Source organism: Cucumis melo, chromosome 8, assembly GCF_025177605.1.
Source record: "Cucumis melo cultivar AY chromosome 8, USDA_Cmelo_AY_1.0, whole genome shotgun sequence".
Taxonomy (NCBI): domain Eukaryota; kingdom Viridiplantae; phylum Streptophyta; class Magnoliopsida; order Cucurbitales; family Cucurbitaceae; genus Cucumis; species Cucumis melo.
The window spans coordinates 9,259,100-9,285,506 of NC_066864.1; the positions used below are offsets into that span (position 1 = coordinate 9,259,100).

The 26,407-nt window shown below is 34.8% G+C and overlaps 1 protein-coding gene across 1 annotated transcript; it reads right to left on the reverse strand.

Annotated features, from left to right (window-relative positions):
* Positions 1-8,421: 8,421 nt before the first annotated feature.
* On the reverse strand, positions 8,422-21,429 carry LOC103497262 (kinesin-like protein KIN-14L). Its single transcript, XM_051089135.1, has 20 exons — positions 21,168-21,429; positions 18,720-18,818; positions 18,323-18,480; positions 18,058-18,204; positions 17,728-17,971; positions 17,308-17,399; positions 17,152-17,223; positions 16,598-16,708; positions 15,352-15,426; positions 14,510-14,591; positions 14,208-14,303; positions 13,937-14,110; positions 13,750-13,856; positions 13,457-13,632; positions 12,679-12,846; positions 12,340-12,590; positions 11,356-11,519; positions 9,460-10,250; positions 8,993-9,183; positions 8,422-8,860 (listed from the first exon to the last, which is right to left on the reverse strand). The coding sequence occupies exons 2-20, from the start codon at positions 18,790-18,792 to the stop codon at positions 8,775-8,777; spliced, it is 3,258 nt and encodes a 1,085-aa protein (XP_050945092.1). The 5' UTR covers positions 18,793-18,818; positions 21,168-21,429; the 3' UTR covers positions 8,422-8,774.
* Positions 21,430-26,407: the final 4,978 nt, after the last annotated feature.

Sequence of the window (26,407 nt, forward strand, 5' to 3'; positions counted from 1 at the left end):
GAAAGTTTAATGAGAGAAAAAAAACACTAACAACATTGTAAACAATGTCTCGAGTAGTGAATTGTTGATATATGTGTTTACTAAAAGTTGTTTGGAGTTTATTGTGTGATTATATGTTTATATGTTGATGTGAAAGATTTATGTGATACAAACATAAATGTTAGTAATGCTATAAAGTTATCACATCTTGAAGTCATGAAAGATTTTTGTGAGACTAATGTGATGAGTTTAGTATTATTGACAATGTTTTAATTTATGTCAATCACACATTGAATACTATTAAATAGATTTTAATAGTTTGATAGTGCTCTTATGATGCCAGTAATGAGCCTTAAGGAAAGTAAATGAGATAGTGTTTCTCATCTGAATATGCAAAGATTAACTGTAAAAGACATGTTGTTGCATATGCTATGAGAAGATTGAGTATATACACACATAATCCTGATTAAGATTATTTTATTGTTCTTCGTCATTTATTAAGATATCTTAAGGTTACAATAGATTTTGGTTTGCATTGTAATTATTGTCTACCATACTAAATAGGTAGCGTATGCAAACCGGGTAACTTAGAATGGCGAGGTAAGTTTTACTAGTGGATATGTGTTCTTAATAAAAATTGTACCATTATATGAGCCCATTAGTATGAATGACATAAAAGTCTAATGGGAGATGTACCATTGTGGGGGGCCTTTATACCAGTATATCTGTATTAAGATTCATACACGGCCATAGGATATTTCCAAGAATAGTGTATTATGGCAAAAGAAGACATATTCGTCTGAAACATGGAGTTGTGAGATGATGGTTGAATGAAAGAATTATCTTCTTGAAGTATGTGAAGTCTGAGGAAACTTGTAGAACATCTCTCCAAAGGCTTAACAAGGAGAGAGTAATTCTAGGATTTTCAACAAGTGTGAGACTCGAACATCTGATGGTCCATGGCCCTTTATTTGGGTGGTCTACTGCGATAGACTTGATGGTCCATACCCCTTTTCTAGGTGGTTTGCTGCGGTTGACTTGATGGTCCATAGCCACGTATGGTTATTCCTTAAATGGATTTGATGGATAAAACTAAAACCTTAGAAATTTCCATAGCCCTTCTTTTGAGGTGGTCCTGGTATGGATTTGATGGATAACCGTAAAATCTTCATAGCTTAGTTTTGAGTGATTTGTCTTTGACAGACTTGATGAAGTTGGTCTTAATGTGGACTATTGTGAAGTCTTCATAGCTCAATTTTGAGTGGTCTATTGTGATAGACTTAATGAAGCAATAAACATGATTGTGAGGGTGTGGCCGCCTTCTATGAAAAAGTTTAAGGATCTTTTTCTAGAGTTTCACGTTGACCCCAGGTCTATGTGCACGGCCTTAAATAGCACAGTTTTGAGTTGTCTATTGTGATAGACTTTATTGTAGAATCGATGGAAAATTAAGAAGTAAAACTTGTTATGGGAGTCTCAACCATAGTTATTGAAAGTTCAAAAGGTAACTTACTTTCTTTAATTGGATTGTTGCCCCACCTCACTACGCATCAATTCAAATCGAAAGATATTGATGTTTAAGTTTATACTACTTCTTTCTTTGCTCAGAGAAAATGCTTTATTATTGTTTTTAATTGGATTACAATGGTAGCCATTCGTAGGGGATTGTTGGGAATGACTATCATTGTACTATTTTATAACAGTTGGAAATTAATAATTGTTATTATTTAATATATTTTATAACTCAAAAATCATAATTCTTGTATATATATACATGTTTAAAGAAAAGTTTTTGAGTGATTATATTATTATTATTGTTATTATTTAATATTATTATTATTATTTTATACTAATATTGGTATCATTATTTAATATTAATATTGTTATTATTCAATATTAATATTATTATTATATTTTTTATATATTAATATTGTTATTGTTATTTAATAATATTATTATCATTATTTAGTATTATTATTATTATTATTATTTAATACTATTTTTATTTAATATATATAATAATAATAATAAAATATATTTTTTTTAAATTAACCCTAAGACGCGCCCCCATCCATTTCTTCTTCTTCTTCATCGTCTTCTGCTCCCGAACGCCGCCGCCGTCTCTCCAGTTTTCTCTCTTCCACTCGCGTCCCGTCGTCGTCCCATCTCTGTCTCCGTCCGCTGTCACCGTCCTCTGTCCCCGTCTCCATCTCCGTCGGTTCATAGCTCCACCGTTCGTTTGCCGCAGCCACCATCCGCGCGTTTGCGCCGTCTGCCATCCATCTGCAGCCGACGTCTCTCTCTCTCTCTTCGTCTCTGCCACCGCCAGCGGCTTCTCCCTCCTCATCTCGTGTTCCCGACGCAGACAGAACACCGAGGGGAGCTGCCTTCTGCCGCCGTCGTTGCCGGAAGGAGAAAGAAGTAAACCCGAGCCGCGAAGTGAAGCCGACCCGAGCCACGAATCCGAATCGAGCGAGCCGCGAGTCGAGCCGCAAACCGAGTTGAGCCGAGCCGCAAGCCGAGTTGAGCCAAGCCGCAAGCCGAGTTGAGCCGAGCCACGAGCCGAGATGCAATCTGAGTTGAGCCGAGCCACGAGCCGAGCCGTAAGTCGAGCCATGAACTGATCCAAGCCGAGCCAAGCCGCGAGCTGGCCAACCCAAGCCGCGAGCCGAGCCGAACACCTCCAAGCCAAGCCGAGCTCCCTGTTCACCGAGCCACCTAAGCCTTCCTTCCTCCACTTCGGGTCACGGGGAGTTTTCGGTAAGGATTATTTTTTTGATGATTTTCCTAATGTTGCTACATCCGATTCGAGTTTGAATATTGGAATAAGATTTGGTCCTACCTTTCATCTCTTGAAGGTATTAAGGAGTTGACGTTCAAGTTCTCGGGTTCCGCGGTAGGCTTGTTTGGAGATAGCTTTCCTTTCCTTGGGTAAGTCAACGGATGTTGCTTAGGACCATTTAAAATGACTTCTACTAGTATAATCGATTAAAGCCTTTGTGTTTTCGTTTAGGTGGATCCGTTGAGTGTGGACTCGATCGAGGGGCATAATCGGGTATCAGGTAAGAGTTTTCCTACTACTGGACCTCGGATCGAGGCTGGAAACGTAGTAATCCACAGGGGATTACACGTTAATAATTGTACTGAATAAATGCATGTGTGTTTGACTTTAAGTATCGTTGCTATGCTCTTGTCTGATGTAAAGGTAACGCGACCGTTAGTTGTAGCTTGTGTGCCATCGTGTGTAAGGAATTGTGTACGGATAGGCACCGATGTCGGATGTTCGGTATATTGTAGTTATGTTAATGGGCTACGTTGTGGATTGGAATGGTATGTCGATGGACCTTAAAATTTTACGGTTAGGTACGTGGTAGTCTTTTGTCTGGATTTTGGTCATGGAGTCTGGTCGTGGAAGGACAGTGAGTCCGGTTTTGATTGACTAGTTGACTGGATCTAGGGATATCACAGTGGTGTGTGAAGCGGAGACGCATATAACTACCGAGGATGTAGTTGTCTAAGTCTATATTATCTGACTGGCGAGACCTATGGCGAAATTGTAATATGAGTGTTGTTGGGGCATGACTGTTGTAGACGGTTTAGTATGGACTGAGGGGTAACGGTTAGCTTCATCTATGGGGTAGTGTACCTTACGGATATGTGCATCCTTCGGGAGCACTAGACTGATATGTGCATCCTTCGGGAGCACTAGACTGATATGTGCATCCTTCGGGAGCACTAGACTGATATGTGCATCCTTCGAGAGCACTAGACTGATATGTGCATCCCTCGGGATCACTAGACTGATAGGTGTATCCTTCGGGATCACGAGACTGATATGTGCGTTCTACGGAACCACTAGACTGTTATGTAAGGTACCCCTAAATAGGAAGTTAACTGTTGTTCCCTAATGGGCCCGGTAGTGGGTCCCTTACTGGGTATATTTATACTCACCCCTTTTCTCTTCTTTAATTTTTCAGGTAAGGGTACAGCGAGGGGCAGACCGACGAGAGGCAGGAAGGATGCGTGAAGGCCATATGGACGCGTCTGGTTTTCTTTATGCTTCCGCTAATGTATTTTGTTAGAATATTTGGTTTTGTGATTTTGAGTTGATGAACTGAGTAATTTATTTGAAACTTTTGTGACTGTGATTTAAAATAGGGCCCAAAACTGTTTTTGTAATATTTCTAACATTTTAATGAATCGTAACCGGTCCGTTATGAATTTTGTGTTTTGTGGTCGAGTCTTAGCACTGAGTAGTGACCTTAGCTTAGTCCAGAAAGTTGGGTCGTTACAGTTAGGTTCTAACAAGGAAGAACAACTTTCTTGTGTCGTTCGAAAAATTCTACTTACACCTAAAACCTAAACCCATCCACAAAGACATTCATTATTCTTTACCCGTTTTATAATTAACAACAAAGTTTACAACGTCATAATTGATACCAGGAGTAGCAAATACATTGTTTCTTCAAAACTCGTGGAAGCACTCAACCTTAATTAAATCCACACCCACACCCTTACAAAGTTAGTTAAATCAAGAAAAGCAGTGAAGCACTGATAAGTTTAACTTGCACGATCCTTCTCTCTATCGACAATTTCTATAAAAATTAAATTATTTGTTTAAGGTTTAGGGTTTAGGGTTTATTGACATGTCATTTGCCATATTTTTTAGGTCGACCTTGGCAATATGGCTTGCAAGCCATACATAAAGGAAGAGAGAATACGTATGAATTCTCTTGAATGGGACAAAAAGTAAAGCTACTACCTTCAACCAACTTGATGGATAAAGTGGATTCCAAGAGCAAGAAAGAAGCAAAAAAAAAGAGCAATATTTCACTTTCAAGAAAGTAGACGACTTATTGAGAAAGAAGACAAAGAAGTATGGACGTTGATAGTGAAAGATCAAGTAGCCACTTCTTTCTTGCAAGAGGGAAACGAAGATATCAAAAACATTCTAAGGGAATTTCATCAAGTTTTAAAAATTCCCACCAACTTATCACCACTAAGGGATATTCAACATAATACTGATCTCATGTCGGGTATAACTAAATCTACCACACTATAGAACGAGTCCAAGAGAGTACGAAATTCTTTGAGAACACAAGTCCACAAGCTCCTTGATAAAGGATATATTAGGCCTAGCTTAAATCCTTGTGTTGTACCACTTCTTTAAACTCCCAAGAAAGATGAAACATGGAGAATGTGCGTGGATCGTCGCGCCATCAACAAAATTACAATCAAATACCACTTTCCTATTCCAAGAATGTCCGACCTATTTGATCAACATGGAAGAGCAAAAATTTTCACCAAGATCGACTTGAAGAGCGGTTACCATCAAATAAGGTTCCTGCTAAGAGATGAATGAAAGCCTCTTTGAATGGTTGGTAATTCGCTTCCGACTTTCCAATGCGTCCAGCACTTTTATGAGATTAATGACCCAGATTTTGCATTCTTGCCTCTTCTGAAGAACATCTATCCCACTTGCATAAACTTTTAAAACACTTCATGAAAACCAACTTGGTATTAATCTCAAGAAGTGTTCTTTCTTGGTTAAAGAAATATATTTTTGTGTTTTGTGATAAATAAATTCGATATTTCTGTAGATCCTAGCTAGCAAGATTAAAGAAATAAAAAATATGTCTCAACCTGAAATGGTAAAAAAAATTACAAAGCTTTCTTGGTCTTGCATCTTTTTATAGAAAATTCATAAAAGAATCTTACTATTGCATCATCTCTAATGCGGTGTCTAAGAAAGGGTCAATTTTCATGGTCAAACCCCTAAACATAAAATTTCATTCTTTTGAAAGATAGGTTGCCAAAACTCTCGTTCTTGCTCACTGGATTTCTCTCAACTGTCTGAGGTAGCAATTGATACTTGTGGTTATGGCATAGGAGCGATTCTATCTTAACAAGCTCATCCAATTGAGTATTTTAGCGAGAAGCTTAGTGAAGCAAGTCATAAGTGAATTACTTATGAACAAGAACTCTACTCATTGGTAAGAGCTCTAAAGGTTTGAGAACACTATCTTTTAGGTCAAGAACTCATCTTATATTCGAATTTTTGTCACTTAAATATTTACAAACACAAATGACTATTAGTAGAATGCATGCTAGGTGCTATCTTTCATCTAATGTTTTCATTTCATAATCAAACATAAGGTGGATAGTACTAATATTGTGGCGGATGCTCTTAGTAGAAAAAATGACCATGATTTTGCTAAGATTTGGTCTTTATGAGTTGCTCATGTTAATTGCAATGATTTCCACTTGACTAACAATTTTCTTTTGAAAAACAATTTCTTTTGCATTTCAAGAACATCACTTCGTAGCATTGGATTAGTGGGTCATTTTAGCATTGGTAAGATCAACTCCTTGGCAAAAGTTATTTTTGTCGACAACTACACAGAGAAGTTACCAAATTTGTCAAACCCAAACCGGCAAGGGACAATGGCAAAATATGGGCCTTTACACCCATTACCTATCCCCTAAGGCATTTAGAAAGACTTGTCAGGCTGTCCATGGACTCCATCTTAGGTCTTCCAAGAACTCAACGGGATATGATTTTGTACTTGTGGTAGTTGATCGATCTAGCAAGATGTCTCACTTCTTACCTTGTAGGAAAACTTCGGATGCAATTTATGTAGCTAATCTCTTATTTAAAGAAATTGTGATCATTTGCATGGAATACCTAAACCCAATGTTCGATTGTCATGTTAAATTCTTTAGCTATTTTTGGAAGATTCTTTGGAAAAAAAAATTCAACACGACACTAAAATTTAGCACTACAAGCCATCCATAAATGGATGGTCAAATCGAAGTTACCAATAGAATTTTAGCTAACCTCATAAGATCATCGGAGAATTTAGTATAGGCCTAGGAGAGAGCTCGAGCTTCCCTCAACTTTATCGTCTTTAAATAATATATATAAGCAAAACTATTTACTTCTTAATATTTGTAAGTAGCTTAGTAATTAGTCTGTTTGTTAGCTCTCCTTTCAACTCAAGTTTGAATCTTATCTTTGTAGTTTATTTTCCAGATTTTTCTTTTTTTCCAAATTACAACCCTTCGATTTCCGCCCAAGAGATAATAATTATACACTCTTTCCCACCTAAATTAAAGTTAGACTATTCAACTTCATTTGTTTTATTGTTTTTCTATTTTTATAAAACTTCAACTTAAAATTTTTTTTAGCTTTTCAATTTTTTTCAAAAATTTTTTTTGCTTCTTCAACATCTTCTCATAGCTTGTCCTAGAGATTTTCCAACTACAAAGGTTGTTATTCTTGAAGATCAGCTTCAAAATTACATCATTGATGTGCGTTCAGATAATATGTTTGTTGAGTTTACAAGTATTTTGAGATTTTTCTTAAAAAAATGGTGATAACAGCTAAAGATAAAGCCTACCAATTAGTCTATCGGTTGTTTACCTTAACTACACAATCGAACTAGAAACCAATGGATGAATGATTGTCTTGTAACATATATTGAGAAAAATTTATTTGATAAGATATGCAATAAAGTTATTATGTATCGATTTCAAAATATGAAATCTCGTTGATAGTAATTGTGATGTATGAAAGTAAATTTATTAATTTTTAAAACCACTCATAAATTATTTTGACTAAACTACAAAGCATCCTGCCAATAAATTTTCTAGATCCGCCACTACATAAGATGCACCGGTGGAGACAAACTTAAGCAATTAGACCTCATCTTAGCATAAACCGAATTCACTTACAACCACATGAAGAATAGATCAACAAGAAGTTGTCATTTGAGATTGTTTACACTAAATTGTCTAAACTAACCGCTTTACTAATATTCCTTTTAATGTTAATTTTAGTATGAAAGCCGAGAACATGACCAAAAGGATAACTCAAGTACACAAAGATGTAGCGATCACATTGAAAGGATGAATGAAGACTAGAAACAAGTCAACATGCATAGAAGATTAAGAGAATTCAAAGGAGATTTAGTCATGACATACCAACTAAAAGCAAGGCTTCCAGTTGAAATACAACAAATTGCAACTAAAGAAGATAGGTCTTTATTGAATAGTAAAGAAATCTGGTGACAATGCATACAAGATTGAGTTGCATGATCACATATACATCAATCATATCTTCAATATAGTGGATATCTTTGAATATTTTCCACCTAAACAGCTGTAAATTTCAACTTAAACTCAAGGACTAGTTCTCCTTAGGGGAGGGAATTTGATGTATTTAGTTGGTTATCATTTGTCATTTGTCTTTCTTATTTCTCTTTTAGCTTGTTTTTATATGTTAATAAGCGTTAATTGCAACAAGTCACCTTTTGTATGTTTATATAAGTAGGTCTCAACTATTATTTTTTTAAAGTAGAAAAATTAATAAAAAAATTTAATTTAGTTCTTTTGCTTCAAACTTCTCCGAGTTTCATCAATTTAAACCAAAAAAACCAAAAGTAAAAATAGTTTATCCACATTAGGGATTTGTTTTATTCTTTTTTACATGTCTAGTAAGTTATCTTGAACATACTAATAGTATGATTACATGGACATCCTCAGTTCTATGATTACATGGAAAATTTAGGAATGGTGAAGGTTGTGCTAAACCATTGGGATTCGTCCCCAACCTCTAATTGAACCCTAAGTTAGTTGCTCTACATTCATCACTTTTATGTTCTGACCTGAAAACTTTAGTCAACATGAAGCCTTCATTTTAAATTTGAAGGCTCTACGCTACAAAAAGTGACCTCCAATCGCTTCTCTGCTTGAACGTGAATTACATCTTTCCAAGTCATTTGCTGTATGCACGATTATAGCCACCGCTTGGTTACCTGGGTCGACGGATAAACAGATGGAGGGGTCCTCGCATTTCTAGTGTCTATTACATTTTGAACATCTGCAGAATACAACATGAGGCTCAAATCCTTAGTCAAGTTATGGCAACAATGAGAAACTTCCATAAAAGCTAGAGGAGAAGAGGTATGGCAAATGTATAAAATCTATCAATCTTGAAGTCAGTTGTACTAACGTGAGTCGCCTGGTTTCCCTCCAAGGGATGATCTTCTAGATTTGCCTGGCCCTGTCATTTGGATCCCAGTTAGTGATTGCCTCCTCTGCATCCTTGAATTAGTTGTAAATGGTGACGTCTCAAGATCAATATTACATGTAACTTGAACTGGAGTATGCAATTCTATCAAATTTTGTCGGTTCCTGTAATATCTTCGAAAAGAGATTGAGTTTAAGTTTAAGTTTATTTCTATAATAAAAATTATGCTTCTCCTTGTGGTAACAAGGATGGTCTAGCATGTTACATGAAAAATAAATGACATACGAGGGTTTTATTGATCACGAGAACTGTGATTCAAATCTCCCTACTTTCATTGTACTAAGAATAAATAAATAACAAACAATGAAATAGCATGCATTGCATAGAATTAGAGAGCCAAAGTACCCTCTCATACAACATCAAAGAGAAATAATTGAGATAGAACTTACTTCTTCTCAGAGCCATTGATAAGCTTCCCAATGGTCCTCATGGATCTTCTGATTCGAGACCCTTTTCCACTTACTGTACTCGTCATGTTGGGTGTTTGGCCATCCACAGAAAACATCACATCGCTTTGCATTTGATTTTGGATGTTATTTCTGACACGCTTTGGTGGTTCAGGTGTCTTGGGCAGCTGAAGGCTAAGAATTTGGGTACTTTCAACGTTGATCACTTGCTTCCTATAATCAGTACCTAGAGGACTTCGAGGAGCCTTCGGATGGTTCATCTCAAATGAAACAGCAGCATTGCCGATGCTATGAGAAGCTTTAGAGACTGTCTCTGAATTCTCAATTTTCCCAGATTTCTGGAATGCCAATGCCTGAAACTTACTTCCATCTTCCAACAATACCTTCATCCTTAAACCATCTTTTTTAATACATGTTGGGCCCTCCAAGCTTGATCTTCTGGTGCGTACAGAGGGAGTCTTTGAGCCCTTTCCTATTTCTTGTTTGGAAGGTAGCTCAATTTTAGCAATCTTGCAACTCTCAATGCTCAACCTTCGAGCACAAGGAGTTTTCTTGACTACATGTGTAGGTGATCTAGGATCCTTTGAGCCCTTTCCCATCTCTTGTTTGGAAGGTAGCACAGTTTTAGCAATGTTGCAACTCTCAATGCTCAACCTTCGAGTTCGTGGAGGAGTTTTGTCAACTACATGTGTAGGTGATCTAGGATCCTTTGACTTATTACTTAATATCCGTTGAGCTTCATTATTAACCAAAGCTTTCTTGAGATTCTCAACCTACATAGTGATAAGGAGAAATATTCTCATCATATCGACTTACCTAACATAAACCAATGACATACATGACAAAAAGAATTAAATCATGCAGAGAGCAAATCAAGACAGTACTTTACTTGAATTCAAGCATATAACTAATACTTTTCATAACTGCATGGTGGTTACCTTACTGGTTTATGAATTTTGGTCATGTAATTTTAAAGTTTGATTTCGTCTCAAAACTTCAATTATTATCCATATTATTATTCATACTTAATGTGAGAATGGACTTCCACGATTTTGTTCTTGTTAGGTTTCGAAACATCTGCATGCAGAAAAACCAAACAAAGGTACAAGCACAAGGAAAGATGTTCCCTGTTTACGATACATTGAAATAACTTCAAGAGTTCACAAGACAACAGTAAACCAATCGCAAGGTTCTGAAACAAACATAAAGACAAAATAGCAAAGAAGAAAATAAACCGTCCAGCACATTCAAGAGAGCTGGAAATCCTCTCCTGTCCCTTCAACCTCAGCCAAATTCTCCACACCCCAAAATGGATACCACAGCCCCTTCATAAACCCGGTCGGTCCCCACCTGCCACACAATATTCCCGTTTTCATTCTTCTAACCATTTGTCCCTCCTGAAATTCCTTTCTTACACCTCCTCACGTATGTGTGCACAATTGGGGGCCTCACAGTTCCACACCACTTTAATGGTGATTAAATTTGGCACCAACTATCCATATACTTTCCGTTTGTATCAATTTTCTTTTTATACTTACAGATACTTCAATTTCATCTCTGTACTTAGATCTATTAATCCAAATCTCCTCTATGAATGGGTTAAAGTAACATGACATCCAAAATAAATAATCAGTATTACTGTGTTAATTTCTTGCTATAGAACCACTTAGTACGACGGTAAATAAATTGTTCGTATAGGAACCAAATTGATATAGCACATGAAAAGACAAAAAGAACCAACTGTATAAATAATCCAAGCACGAGAGAGTTGAAGTACTAAGGATGCCAAATTTAAACACAATTAAATGATGCAACAAATCATGAAAAATAGAAAAGAAAAAATATACAAGTGGAGAATTAGTTGCCTTGAAGGTTTACCTGAGCCTTTAGTTGCATGACTTCACTGCTTTCCTTGTTCAAACGAGCAGCACCAAGTTCAACAGTCGAAACACTTTGAGCAAATTTCAAAGTGCTTAATGTTTCACAGAAAGAATCTTCTTCTGGACTTACATGTGCAAACATTACTGTTTTAGCATGTCCACCTGCAAAATAAATTTACCAAAGAGTGTTCCTAAATATATGAAGTCAAATGATTATCTACCATTGATCACACAGAAGCTTCTCGATTGCGCCATGGAAAAGCTTAATTTAGAACTTATTATGGACTATTGTTAGGTTTTAAGGTATGTTTGAAAGTACCTTTAAATACAGCACTTTAGTGAAAAGATAAAACTAGAAACAAAGAGTTTTAATGTTTGGCTGTATCATGCTTAAAATTTGGAGCATTTTTGAAGTACCTAAGCCAAAAGCAGTACAAGCCACTTGATACCAATTTCTCAAAGCACTTTTAAGCTACTTCCAAATATATGACTTCAAGTAGAAAATTTAATATTTCTAAAAGCATTGTTATGTTACTCCCAACCGTTAGTCAATCTTCTTCAACATGGAAATGTATGTTAGAATACCTCCTAACAAGAAAACTCATAAACAACAAAAAAAAGAAAGCACGCTAAAAGATAGAAACATATATTGCAATATCAAAAGAAGTTACCATCATAACAGCTCGAGAGGGCTACTAAAAACTTCCCCACCTCTGAGATCCAGAACACCCTCTGTTTATAATCCAAGAACCCTAACCAAGTTATTGGGCTAATTACTAATATGCCCTTTACTAATAATAGTAATAACCATAACAATGATCATACTATCTACTTAAATATGGGTATTAATATTATTCTATTTCTATGTGCTCTAATGTCGCTTGAAATAATCATAACAAGAAGAAAAACACAATCTCCATTACTTTATAATATAAAGGAACAATGCCTAAAAGAATTGGAAGTTAAAACAAAGGGACAATACCTAAAGAATCTTGCAAGAGAAGTGTGAGTTTACTGTTTCTGTAAGGGATATGAGAATTCTTATGAGCTAATGCCATGATGACATCTCCTAAACAAGAGAGAGACTTGTTAATATATTGTGCCTCTTTAAGCCGGTCTCCCATAACCTCAGATTTGTCGACCCTTTCACTTCCTGCAAGATCAACCAAATGTAGGCAACTACGAATCGTGCTCCCAGAATTGTCCTTTCCATTAACATAAACAGTCAAAATACTGCACGCAAATGAAAAAGTCATATCAGGAAATTCCATAACTCCAATACCAAATAGAAAAGGTGGAGCGCAATATATTACTAGTTTACCTGTGCGAGCGGCTACTTCGATTGTTCATAGCAGTGGAACTCACGGCACGGTTCAACTCTCCTAGTTTCATTAGATTGAGAACATCATCAGTGGATTTCACAGAATGCCGTGTTGCATCTGGAAGACTGAAGCCACTGACACTAGTACAGCTTCGAATCTCTAATTTATTATTAGTAAAAGATGTAAAGTCAAATGTAAAGCATAGTCACAAAAAGTTTGATTTTTCGAAGACCAAGACTCAAAACCTGATTACATAGATCAGAGATTCACAATAAACAGTTGGCAAATGTTAATGGTGGTTTCTTTTTTGTAAGAACAAAGGTATTTATTTTATAGATGGGTGATTCAAATGTAAAGAAAAGATTGTAGAAACAGAATCTGGGCAGAACAGAAAATTTTTGGCAAAAATATAAGGTTAACAAACCATTTTTGTCCTACTCTATGTCTTATTCTATTTTAATCTACGTAATTTCAAATGTCCAAACTTAGCCCATATATTTCTAATAAATCTTAAATTTAATCTTTTGACATTAAAATTCGTCAAATAGTAGGAAAGTGTAAAGAGACTAAATATATTGTCAATAAACTAACATATATTTTCAATAGACTAACCATAAACTAAAAGTAGGGACTATTTTCAAGATTTATTCTACCAGGACTAAATTTGGAGATTTGAAAATATAGGAACTAAAATATAACAAGTCTCAGACTAGAAGAACCAAAAAAGTATTTTAACAAAAATAATAATAATAAAATAGATGGAAGTAAGGATATTTGGTATTTGTTGATTCTGCAACAAGAAGGTCTCGGACTTGTTCATTGTAAATTTCAACCATTTGGACATTGATTTCATAGTCTATGCCGTCCTTCCTTACATTTTGGATCTGGAATAGATCATTAAGAGCTAGATAATTAATTCCGAAGTCTTTGTCTGCTCCTCCAGATGGACCATTCTGTTAACATACAATATATTTTAGAAGGGCAAACTTGCAGGTTGGTTACAGAGTACAAGTCCTTTGATGGAGGTGGGAGAATGTTTGAGATAAAATATGTAAATATGGATATCTTACCATGGTGTGCGTTTTTCCTGATCCAGTTTGACCATAGGCAAATATGCATACATTGTATCCGTCCATGACAGATCTAATTAATGGTTGAATATCCTTAAAAACTTCATCTAAACAACATAAATAAAAGCACTATGGTCAGCTAACAAACAACAGTAAGATTATAAACTAGCATTAGTGATAGATATACCTTGCTTTGCAGCAGGGCCAAATACACGATTAAATCGAAAAACCTTCCTTTCATCTCTTTTGGATTTTAATGGATCCAAGATCATTAGAGAACCATCTTCCCCAATATATTCTATCACATTTTTTGATAAACAATTGAACGAGGGCCTTACTCTGCAGTAAACTCGAATATTGCCTGATTAAATATAAATGATTATGAATAGCTCAAGTTTTTCCAATCAAATTGGTAATCAAAAGATTGTTACTACGTTTCAATCATTAAACATACTAACCCTTTAGATCCTGGACAATGTTATACAGGCTTCTGTTCTCCTGAACCACATTATGATAACCAAGAGCAGCATTTGATAGCCCCTGCACTAGATTTTCTGAAACCCAAAAGAAACAACTTGAAAATTATCAAGAAAATCAGTCTTGAAAGTAAGTATTAATAATTCAACCTCAAAAAGGGACTAATAATGATACTTGTGACTAATTGTGAAATGTTCGTGAGAAACAACTATAGCTTGAGCCATTTCACGTGTAACGCATCAATAGTTCAAATAAAGGAAAAGTGTTCTAATCGTGAAAATACCCAAGTCTTTCAAGTCCCTTTGTAACTGCAACTGCAAGTCATGAAATTCCCCCTTCGTTTTAGATAAAAGGGCTTTGAGATCCTGTATGATAAAGAAGGTATTATATTAACAATCCAGTTTTATATGCACATAGACATGCTTGCAACAATTTTTTACTCCTATAACCCATTACTTGCGGTTTCAAATGAGATCTACTCTAAAAATAAATGACACTTGAGTTTGGTAGTGTCCATGTCCCACACTTGGACATCCCAGCATTGGTTGGCATATATCAGACACTTGCTAGAGCAGTAAATGTGTTAGACATGCACAAAACGCTTGTTGGATAGCATGTCAGTGTCCAACATTTAGACACATATATAACAACAATAATAATTTTTTAGTGTGAAAGACATCCAGTTAAATTTTTTAAGCATATAAATGAATCGATCCATTTGCTTTGAATTTTCTTTTGGTATAAAACTGATAGATTTTTTTTTAACTGTATATTTCAACAAACGTGTCCTTGTTGTATCATGTCCTAGATTTTAAAATATGGCATGTCATCATGTTTGAGTCATGTCATATTCATGTCTCTTATCTGTGTATGTGCTTCTTATAATCCTATTAATAATAACCTATGTTCAAGTATTTAAAAGCATATAATCCAACTAAACGGAATAGGTAAAAGCATATTCACAGCCATACTTTTATATATATATATATATATATATATATATATATATATATATATATATATATATATATATATATAATTATTTCCAATTGAAAAAACAAGGAGATTACAATGCATACAGCAACAAATGTTATATACTATATTAGATGAGAGACAGGAAATTACCAAAACCTCCCTCTCTTGAATACAAAAGAGTTTGTGGTGATTGCAGCTTTTCTTTTTGAAGCATGCTCTGCATTTCTTTAAGGAAAATGCATAAGCTGATATTAGCATATTTGATGAAGTTGAAAATATATTATATGTGTAATTCATTTAGGCTTGTTGGATAAGTATTTTCTTTAAAGCTGACTTTTATTAATCTACTAAAATTAAACAAAAGGAACTTCTAATTAAACATATAATTAAAAGCATAGTACAGACAGAGAAAACAAACACTTCTTCCTCGTCCTATAATTCTTCTTCCTAAACCAAGTAAACATCCGAAAAAATCAACTAATAAATAAATTCTATTCAAACCCAGCCTCCTAGCACAAAAAACCATAAAAAGAAACACGGGTGGAGAGAAAGCCCAAACATTAAAAAGAACATTGATTAAAAAAAATAACAATTAAAAAGAAAATTTGCTACATAAACATAAGAAAAACATAAAACTATTTTTAATGTCGCATCATCGTATTGATTTAATGGGCAATACCCAAGCCCCAACTTTAAACTAATGATTGTTTAGACCACAGAACTTAGAATCAAACTGTACCTTATTTTTCAAAAAATGAAAAAAAAAATCATTAAGATTTTGGTTTAGCAATCATTAACGCACTCATTCCATCAAATTGGAGGTTCAAAACCTCACACCCTAGTTATACTAAAGATAAAAGAAAACCATTAATGCATAATTTTGTGTAACTATATTCTTTTTATTATTCAACATGTGGGGTAGGGAATTTCAAACTTTGACTTCTTGGTCAAGTTCGGACTTTATGTTGGTTGAATTGTGCTTGTGATGACTATATAAAACTGTTTTAACCAAGGTTTGAGAATGATAAAAGAATCAGGTGGATAGGAACCTTCATTAATATGAGCCATCATCAACTCAGTGCTCTATTTTCCTCTACTTATACATAAGATATAGTTTTTCTTCCTACATTGGTGGCCACTTAATTTCCTCTACTTAATTTTTCTTTAGGTAAAATTAACTTATGGACTTCATTAACATATATAAATTGACTCACCTATGAAATTCATTAATAATTTCTCCCTCATCTATTTTGACAAATATGCACTAATGCAGTCTGCCCTCATTTTGGGATTATATTGTCAACTTTTGGACCGATATCTCAAAAAACTTGCTTACATGTTAAGAAAAAGAAAACAATACAGTTCAAGGAAAGTAAAACAGATAAAATATGCATACCTGTAAACATTCAAGGTCAGAAATGTCATATAAAACTAAATCAGAACGAGCGAGGGAGCTGCTCCTTTCTTTTAATTCATCTTCTAGAGTTGTATCAAACTTTGTCTTCTTCTTTTTTGTGGGAGATGGAAAAAAAGGAGGGTATAAAATTTTCAATTATAATACAATTTTACTGAAAATATACTAGGCAATTAGCATGAGAGAAAAGAAAAGAGAGATACAGATGAATGAGATCTCATTTTCAAAAAACAAGCAGTTGAGCTTTCGGTTGGAAAGCAAATAACAAAGTAGTTGTAGTTAAATGAATACAAATCTTTTATAGCTGTATAAAATTTAGATTCATACAATAATGATTGTGCATCATTCCTTATAACAAGGAAACTACATAAACATAGCAAATATCACTAGGTGGATGAATGTCCTTTTGATTCATCATAATTCACAACGAGTCCCCTCATTGCAACTGGGCAACTTTCACTTTTATCAGCACTATTCAAAATGGGATTTCAGAGAAAAATAGTAAAAGAGCAATGCATTATCACAGTCTAACCAACCTCTGAAAAGTTTCCTTGGAGTGATTCATTTGAACAAATTGATACAATACTTTGGAATAACTTTACTGCATCCTGTGTATAAGCAACGAATTCATAAAAGGGAAAACAATCCACTAAAAGCTATCAAGAAAAAGTAGTGATAAGTTTTCAATCAACCTTATCTTGATTTTTCAGAGATGCAAGAAGGTTCCCATCAAAATTTTCCTTTTCCTGGACTATGGAATCAACAAGTGACTTGACAATGAACTCTAGAAAAGTTAGAGAAAACCCAATGTTAGAGTACGATATAAACTGTCAAAGATGTTAATGATATTCTATAGTTTAGATCTCATGTGTAACGAACAAATCTTTACCATAGAATATACATCAAGAGTAAACTTTTTTTTATCCAAAAGAGAAAATGATCTCATCAACTAAATATTGCAGCTTATTCTTTGGGAAACATTACCAAATTGCCATAAGCATCAGTTATGCTAGGAGTAACTATTTGACATTATCAAACTCTCCTATTTATCATCTCATTAAATTGTCATAAATGACAGTACAAACATAAATTGGAGCAAAGGATGGTCAAACCTTCAAGTTCTATATTTGGACTCCCAACAGGAGGTTGTTTCTCACATGTGGCAGACATATCCAAACGTCTACAAGAGTCCAATGAGACTGTGGACAAGGGTCTTGGATGCATCCTATTGGAGGAGTGCAAAAGCAGAGGAGATTTCACGTGTTTATGATATCCATTTCCATTACTTATCTGCTTTGACTCATGAAGAGATTTCAGAGCCAATACACAATCCACTACATTTGCCTCAAATGTATCCTGATTAGTGCAGTCATGGTTCTATGTTTTAGTTACTCATATAATTAAAAAAGAAAAAATAGCATACATTCAAATTGGAAAAGCACCCTTTCTAGATCTGACGCTTCAAAAGCAGGCAGATTCAGCTCTTTTGCTGCCACCAAAAAGTTTCGGACATTCTCAAAGTATTGATAGGCAGGCAATGGCTGGCAGTCCCACGAAATTGATTGTAAAGGACATGGGTTATCCACCACCTTCAATTTAATCACAAATATAGAAGTAATGGTTAAGAAAACATTGAAGAGGTAATAGGTCCAAAAACAATGGTGGTCTCGCAAGTTCTAAAAAGAAAATCAGCAACAACTTCAAAACCTTAGGTACTGCTCCAGGTTGAATTTTGTTAATTGCGTTGCACAAGATCAGACCATTTCTCAAGCAAGACAAAAACTCCACCTCTGATGGTTGATTTGATATGCCAAGTGGTCCAACAAAGCTGTCAAGCCACCTGATAGCTTCATACCGCCTCCAAGCTGTAAAATTAATCAACTTCACTTGAATTACTGTATAGATCACATTCTAAAATATAAACAATCTTGTCTATTCAGAATCTAGAAAAACATAGGAAACAAGAACAAGCTACAAGGACCACCAGTTAACTAATTGAAGTAAAATTCACGCAAATGAACAATGAATAGATCCTTCAATATAACTATATTCCCTGCATGAATAAAAGTGAAATGAGAGGGACTGAGAAGAAAAAGAAACCAACCAGCTTCTTCAGCCTTTCTTGACGCAAGAGCCAAACTAAAACCATGTAGCTCATTTCTTGAAGAATCATCCATTGAGATGCGACCTTCTTGCTTCTATTCTATCAAAGAGAATATGAATAAGCAACAGTAACTACTTCATACCTTGCTCGTTTACCATGGTAGTCGAAAGTTCATAAAAGAAAAACTTATATTTTCAAATGTCCCATTTCTTTTATCCATATACTTTTATGTTATCTTGTCTCTACTGCTTCTTTATCGTTGAATGTTTTCAAAAACTTTTGGTTATTTATTAGCATGTTTACTCTAAAATTTGAAAATATATTCACATATTATATTTTCTTGCATGAGACCTATTATTATTATTTAGCCAATTTGATAAGAGATAATAATAATAATAATAACTATGAGGGATTCAATCTAAGATTTATTAATAGAATAAGGACAAAAATTGAACATTTGAAAGTAAATCGACTAAAATTGAACAAACCTCAAAGTAAAAAGACCAGAATGGTATTTTAATCAATATTATGAACATTTCATATGAATTCTAATTCAGAATTTGGATAGAAATGAGAAAAAGAAAAGTACAATTTTGGTTCTTAAGGTTTGAGTTATGTTGCATTTGAGTCCCTGAATTTTCAAACTTAGCAACTTTTCCTTAAACTCTGCATTTTTCGTCATTTTCCGGTTAATTACTAATGGGTGACATGTCATTTATTGCTTATTAAAACATTATTTTTTTCTAATTTTTAAATATTATTAAAATTAAAACTACATTTTTTTTTTCTTTTTATTGTTCTTATCACTCCTTACTTCTAGTTCCCTTTTCTTCCTCCATCTCCCTCTCCCATCTTCTTCTTTCACAACCAATGGCATTCCCCATTGCCACTACTAGTCTTTGTTATTGCCAGTAGGACTGTAATTATTTTCCTTTTTTCTTCTACTATTTCCCCTCCTCTCATTTCTTCTTGTTTGAAAAAAAAAAAATATAAGTATGAACCCTACAATTACCTCCCCTTATATTTTCCCTAGACAAAACAACAATTGAATGCCGTACCTTCTTCTCACTCTCTTCTCTGGCGACATTGTTTCCCTAAAGATAGTCTTTGGGATAACAACCCCCCTGCTTCATAAATCTATATTGAGAATATTCATACTCCTTAAAGTTGGTCAACTCATTGCCCATGCAAGAGAATATATACTATATGTGACACCCCAAGCCCAGAATACGAAATCCAGATTCGACACCTTACGGCCTGGCATTCCCTTGTGACATGGCTACACCATTATAATCAACTTCTTATTAGTTAATAGTTGATACATAGTTACATGGATCCATCTTTCTTCCTGAACGACCAAGGAAAAACATTAAGAAGTATGGAAACTTTGTTAAATTAATCACGTATATTTGACTTAGTCTACTTCAACTCTGCTACTGCAACTTCTTGCTATCAACTGAAGCTCTACATGTCCATTTCTTGTACCAGTAGTGATCTTGGAAGATTAACTTACTTTACTTCTTGTTTCCTTCAAACAACAGTACTTTTACCTTTTTCAATCGACATGATGGTATTACCAGTTTCTGGTTATAGCATATGTCTAAAGTTAAAAATCTCTTAAGCTTTGTTAATACTGCCAACAACTTACACTAATTAAGTCTCAAACTTTACAAGTTCATGAACAACTACTGTTACCCTAACAACTCCACCTAAAATAGTTTACCCTTCAACTCATCTGTAACTCGAAAGAAGCTTATCAGGCACTCTTCCAAAGCTTGTTTGTCCCTACTTAATCTTTTGTTCTTGAGAAGAGGATTCTCACGCTAATGCCAAGTTCCAAGACCAACAACCTAAGAAAGCTATCTTTTCAACCAAAACATACTAAGGTCTAAAGTTCCAAGTAGCAAAAAGAATTGCTTATACCAATTCCAAAGGCTCGTAAACATCCAAGTCCTATAGAATAAACCAAACCATAAAGTACTTTAGAATCCCAACACGACAATATATTTTATCTTTCCAAATAATAAAACCTTTCTGAAACACTTCTCATTGCCTCACGGGTATTTTCGTTGAAGCCAACAAAATTTGATGTGTTCTATTTCACTTTTCAAGTGCTGTCATATACTCATTATAAAAAGTAGGGATCTACTTAACTACTCCAAAAGTCTCTCCTTTCAAGTTCAAAATTTCCATAAAATGTTTTTGGTTATAAACTCAATTTACAGCAACAATAACTAATGTAAAAGAATTTCAATGCCTTAACGCTTATCAAAAAAAACGTCCCAGAATGCTCTTGATTTTGATGAACAGCGACTTCTTCCTGAAACACAAATCTAACATTCAAATACCAAAGGTAAACCAATTCTAAGGCCAAACATGAATGTGCATTCAAGAACTAATCAAGAACATAAAAGAAAACTCATCAAAACTTGAAAAATAAACTCTTACCAACAACACCAAACGGAAACAGCGAAGAATGGCGGCGGGTTACGGCAATGGAGAGGCCGGCGACGCGTGGTGGCGGGGGCTGAAGTAGAACAAATAGAGGGAGATAAAGAAATAACACAATGGTTGGAGAGAGAAATAGAAAGAGCCGCGAGCTCCTTTACCGGCGGACGGCGGCGACGAGGAGCGGCTGTGGTCGGTGATAGACGTCGGTTGGCGAGGGTGAGCGGCGTTAGAGAGAGAGGAAATGGGTTTCGGTTGCACTTCTTGGGCGCATGGTAAGACAAAAAGAGTATAAAAAGAAACTGCCAAACTTATTTATTTATTTATTTTTAAACTCTGTAACGTTAGTATACATTATGTATTTCAAATTTAAACATACAACACTTTTCCCTCTCGCATTTCAAATGTTCCAAACTTCCAAATTTCTTCTTTCACTAAGTGAGGGAGTTCAAGGTTGGATTTATTATCTTATTAATTATTTGATCAATGTATACGCTATTTATGCCAACTTCTCTTTTTCTCTTTTATAATAATTATCAATTCAACTCTTCTAAACTAAACGCTTCTTAAATAAGAAATTTAACCAAGGTAAATATTTCTTCAAATTAACTTAAAATTTGGTTAAAAAATCAAAAAGAAAATATGATACGACTAATTTAAATTTGTAAGAAGGTTTGGAAGATTAATCAAATTGTACAAGCCAATTGTGAGACATTTATTAAAAGTGGTTTTGGAGTGAACACAATGTAGATGTCGTTTATAAGGATTGGTGAAACCAACTTCGCTGAACTACAACAGAAGTCAATGCTTTGAATTCATGTTTGGGATATATAACTTTGAGATGCACGTTATTGACATGAGGAAATAAATCCAAAACAGCCAATACTGCTATTATTATTTTTTTTCTTTTTTATCTTTTTGGATCTTTACTTGATGAAATTAACATACTTTTGTGTTTCATTTTTAATTTTATCAAATTAATTTTTCGTTACGATCTCATTCTATCATTTGATATATTTTTCGTTTTTTATTTCCTAAGGTCGTTTGGAGCAATAGTGGTGCAAGACTATAATAACCAACTCTAGCTACAATAAATATGATTTTAAAAGTCAATTAGCTTTAGTAAACATTATTTCAAAACTAATAACCCATCCCTTACTCCAAACACTCTTTTATTGGTTAGAGAAAATTAGAATGTCAACATACACACAATGTAAAGTTATAGAAATATACTTGATGATAAATTTGATAGTCGTGAATTATTACTTTAAAAAAATAAAACTTTATTTTATAATTCACATATATTGTTTTAGTACAAATATAATGGATAAATTTGAACACGGATCTCTTAGTCTTCTACTCCACAAATATCAATTTGATTAAGATCTTTTTAACTATATTGATAGTGTGTTAGTTAGATTGTTTTATTAATATATTTGCTCAAATATGTTATATATATATATATATATATATATATATATATATTTTACTTTGTTAAAACAATTTAGTTGGCATGGAAGAGCCCTAATTTCAGTCCTAAAGAAAAGCCAGTAATTAAACTTGTTGTTCAAATACTATTTAATTTTATAAATAAATTATTGTTATGAAATAAAGAACCAAAAACTAGATAAGAACACAAAATAAAAATAGAGAAGAGAGGAAGAAGAGAAGACAATTGAACTCAATTGTGGTATGTCTACAAATGATCTCTACAACCTCTATTTATAGGGTTGTGAGAATAATGGTTACAAAACCAAACATAAATAGGGGACAAGAAAGTTATGAATATTGATGGAGAGGTTATGGATGAATTTGTAACATAAGGAGGTTATGGACATCTAATAATATTTGACTTTAATATTGAATATTCATAACACTCCCCCTCTAGATATCCATATTATATAAAATAAATGTCTCGTTAAAACCTTACTAGGAAAAAACCCAATGGGAAAAAATCCTAGTGAAAGAAAAAGAGTACATCATTTTATATACTCTAATAATTGCCTCATTAAAAACATTGCTAGGAAGACCCAATCGAAAAAACCATAGTCAATAAAAGAATGTAGTATTTTTACTCCCCCTAATGAGTACATCACTTGAATTCTCCGAGTTGTCACATTTCAATGTTGTGCTTAAGCTTTTCAAATGGCGGAGTTGGTAATTAATTGCCTTTGTAAATAAGTCTGTCATGTTATCTTTTGAAGATTTTGTTGAATATTGATGTCATCATTTGATGCTTTGTCTTCACATAAGAACATTATTGGCTAGTTTTGTACATTATCAATATCGCTGCATGATTTAAAATAGTTGTTCTGATATGCTTCATAAGCTGCGATAATATAGAAAAAAAAATTTCTATATGTATTGAGTAACTCGTGTAAGATCTAGCTCGCATGAGTTAGATAAATAACCTTATATCTTCATAATCAACTAAATCACAATTAGATCTATTAGAATAAATTATTGTAAGTTAATAATTCTTAAATTAAACATAACATAGTTTAATTCTATTTCAATATTTTTGGAGAAATATTATTTTTATGTAACAAAGTTACTAAAAATATTACAACAGATAGTGGATAAACTAGTAAAGATACAAATGCACTTATTTCTCAAAATTATGGTTCTTCATGACCTCAAGTTCTTCTTTATCTTTCTGATACAAAATGATATAATTTTTTTTTCCACATGGCCAAGTGAATAAATCACCCTAGGAAAGTTCAATGATATAACTAGTCCAATTTCATCTGCTTTATGCTTTATTTGCAAGTTAAGACAAAACATATAATCTCAAATTCTTTTTAGAGAAATTCTATTGTTTTTTAAATCTCTTTAGGAGTTTCTACTCAAATCATCAAATTGGACAAATAGAGGTTATGTTTATATCTTCTTATCAACAAAAATGTAATAAGAGATGATGATATTCGTTTGAAATATTTTATAACTCTCTTATTATTGAATCATAAGATTCCATAACCTTTAATCCTTCAGTGATATAATTATTAATAAATTTATATCAAATGTATAATGACTACATTCATAAGGTATATGTTAAGCTTTGCATGTATATGTTAAGCTTTGCATACACACTAAGATATGTTAGATATCTCATGATATTGTGTAACGACCGAACTTTCTGGACTAAGCTGAGGTCACTACTCAATACCAAAACTCGACCACACAACATAAAATTCATAACGGACCGGTCACGATTTCTTAAAACGTTAGAAATATTACAAAAAACAGTATCGGGCTCTATTTTAAATCACAGTCACAAAAGTTTCAAATAAAAACTCAGGTCATCAACTCAAAATCACAAAACCACATATTCTAACAAAAAAACATCAGCGGAAGCAATAAGAAAACCAGACGCGTCCATATGGCCTTCACGCATCCTTCCTGCCTCTCGTCGGTCTGCCCCTCGCTGTGCCCTTACCTGAAAAGTTAAAGAAGAGAAAAGGGTGAGTATAAACATACCCAGTAATGGACCCACTACTGGGCCCGTTAGGGGACAACAGTTAACTTCCTATTCGGGGGTACTCTACATAACAGTCTAGTGGTTCCGTAGAACGCACATAACAGTCTAGTGGTTCTGTAGAACGCACATATCAGTCTAGTGCTCCCGAAGGATGCACACATCAGTCTAGTGCTCCCGAAGGATGCACACATCAGTCTAGTACTCCCGAAGGATGCACACATCAGTCTAGTGCTCTCAAAGGATGCACCTATCAGTCTAGTGCTCCCGAAGGATGCACATATCAGTCTAGTGCTCCCGAAGGATGCACACATCAGTCTAGTGCTCCCGAAGGATGCACATATCAATCTAGTGCTCCCGGATGATGCACGGTTATGCCCCTCGATCGAATCCACGCTCAACAGATCAACCTAAACGAAAACACAAAGGTTTTAGTTGATGACTCTAGTAGAAGTCGTTTTAAAAGGTCCGAAGCGACACCCGTTGACTTACCCAAGGAAAAGAAAGCTATCTCCAAACAAGCCTGCCGCGGAAATCCGAGAACTTAAACGTGAACTCCTTAATACCTTCAAGAGATGGAAGATAGGACCAAAGCTTATTCCAATATCCAACTCGAATCGGATATAGCAACATTATGGAAAATCATCAAAACAATCCTTACTGAAAAACTCACCGTGACCCGGAGTGGAGGAAGGAAGGCTTAGGTGGCTCGGTGAACAGGGAGCTCGGCTTGGCTTGGAGGTGTTCGGCTCGGCTCGGCTCGGCTTGGCCTCGGCTCGGCTCACCCTCGGCTCGGCTCGGCTTGGCCTCGGCTCGGCTCAACTCGGCTCGCGGCTCGGCTTAACTCGGCTCGCGGCTTGGTTTTCGGCTCGGGTACGGCTCGCGGCTCGCGGCTCAACACGCGACTCGGCTTGGTATAGATCGGCGGCTCGGGTCGGCTTGGGGTCGCGGCTCGGGTACGACTCCTTGCTCCACCCGACAACGACCGAATCAGGGATGAACGGCGACGAAACGGAGTTGCTCACCTCAGTTGTTCTGGGCTGCGTCGAGTACACGGGATGAGGAGAAGGAAGCGCCGGAGGCGGCGATTGGAGTCGGATACAGATCCGGTGTCGAACGGAGGGGCGGTAAGGAGGTCGGTTTTCGCGAGGGCTCAACGACAACAGTCGGCCGACGGCGTCGATTGCAGGTGAAGCTTCGATGTGAGACGCGGCTCGACGGAAAGAAGACGAGGAGACGCGGACGAAGGCAGAGGCGTGCGTGACGGAAGAGGAATGGGTGCGAGGCGGCGGCGACGGCGTGAGGATGAGGAAGAATAAGACGAAGCGCTCGGGGGGGGGGAAGTGCCGCGCGTTAGGGTTTTTTTTAAAAAAATTATTATATATATATATATTAAATTAAATAATAATTATAATAATAATAATATTTAATAATAATAATAATAATAATAATAATATAATTAATAATAATATTAATTAATAATAATGTAATAATAATATTAAATAATAATAATAATATTAAATAATAGTAATAATAACAATAATAATTTATAATAATAATAGAAAATAATATTAATAATATAATTAATATCATATTATTATTATAGCAATTTACAAAACATTAAATTCAAACAAATTTCGTATCCCCGCAAAAAGATAAAATTTACCTCGAAAATTCGGGACGTTACATATTGTATCCATCATAGGAGAATATGTATCTCTCATATAACCAATATCAATTATTTGTGTGGAACTTGTCCCACTTT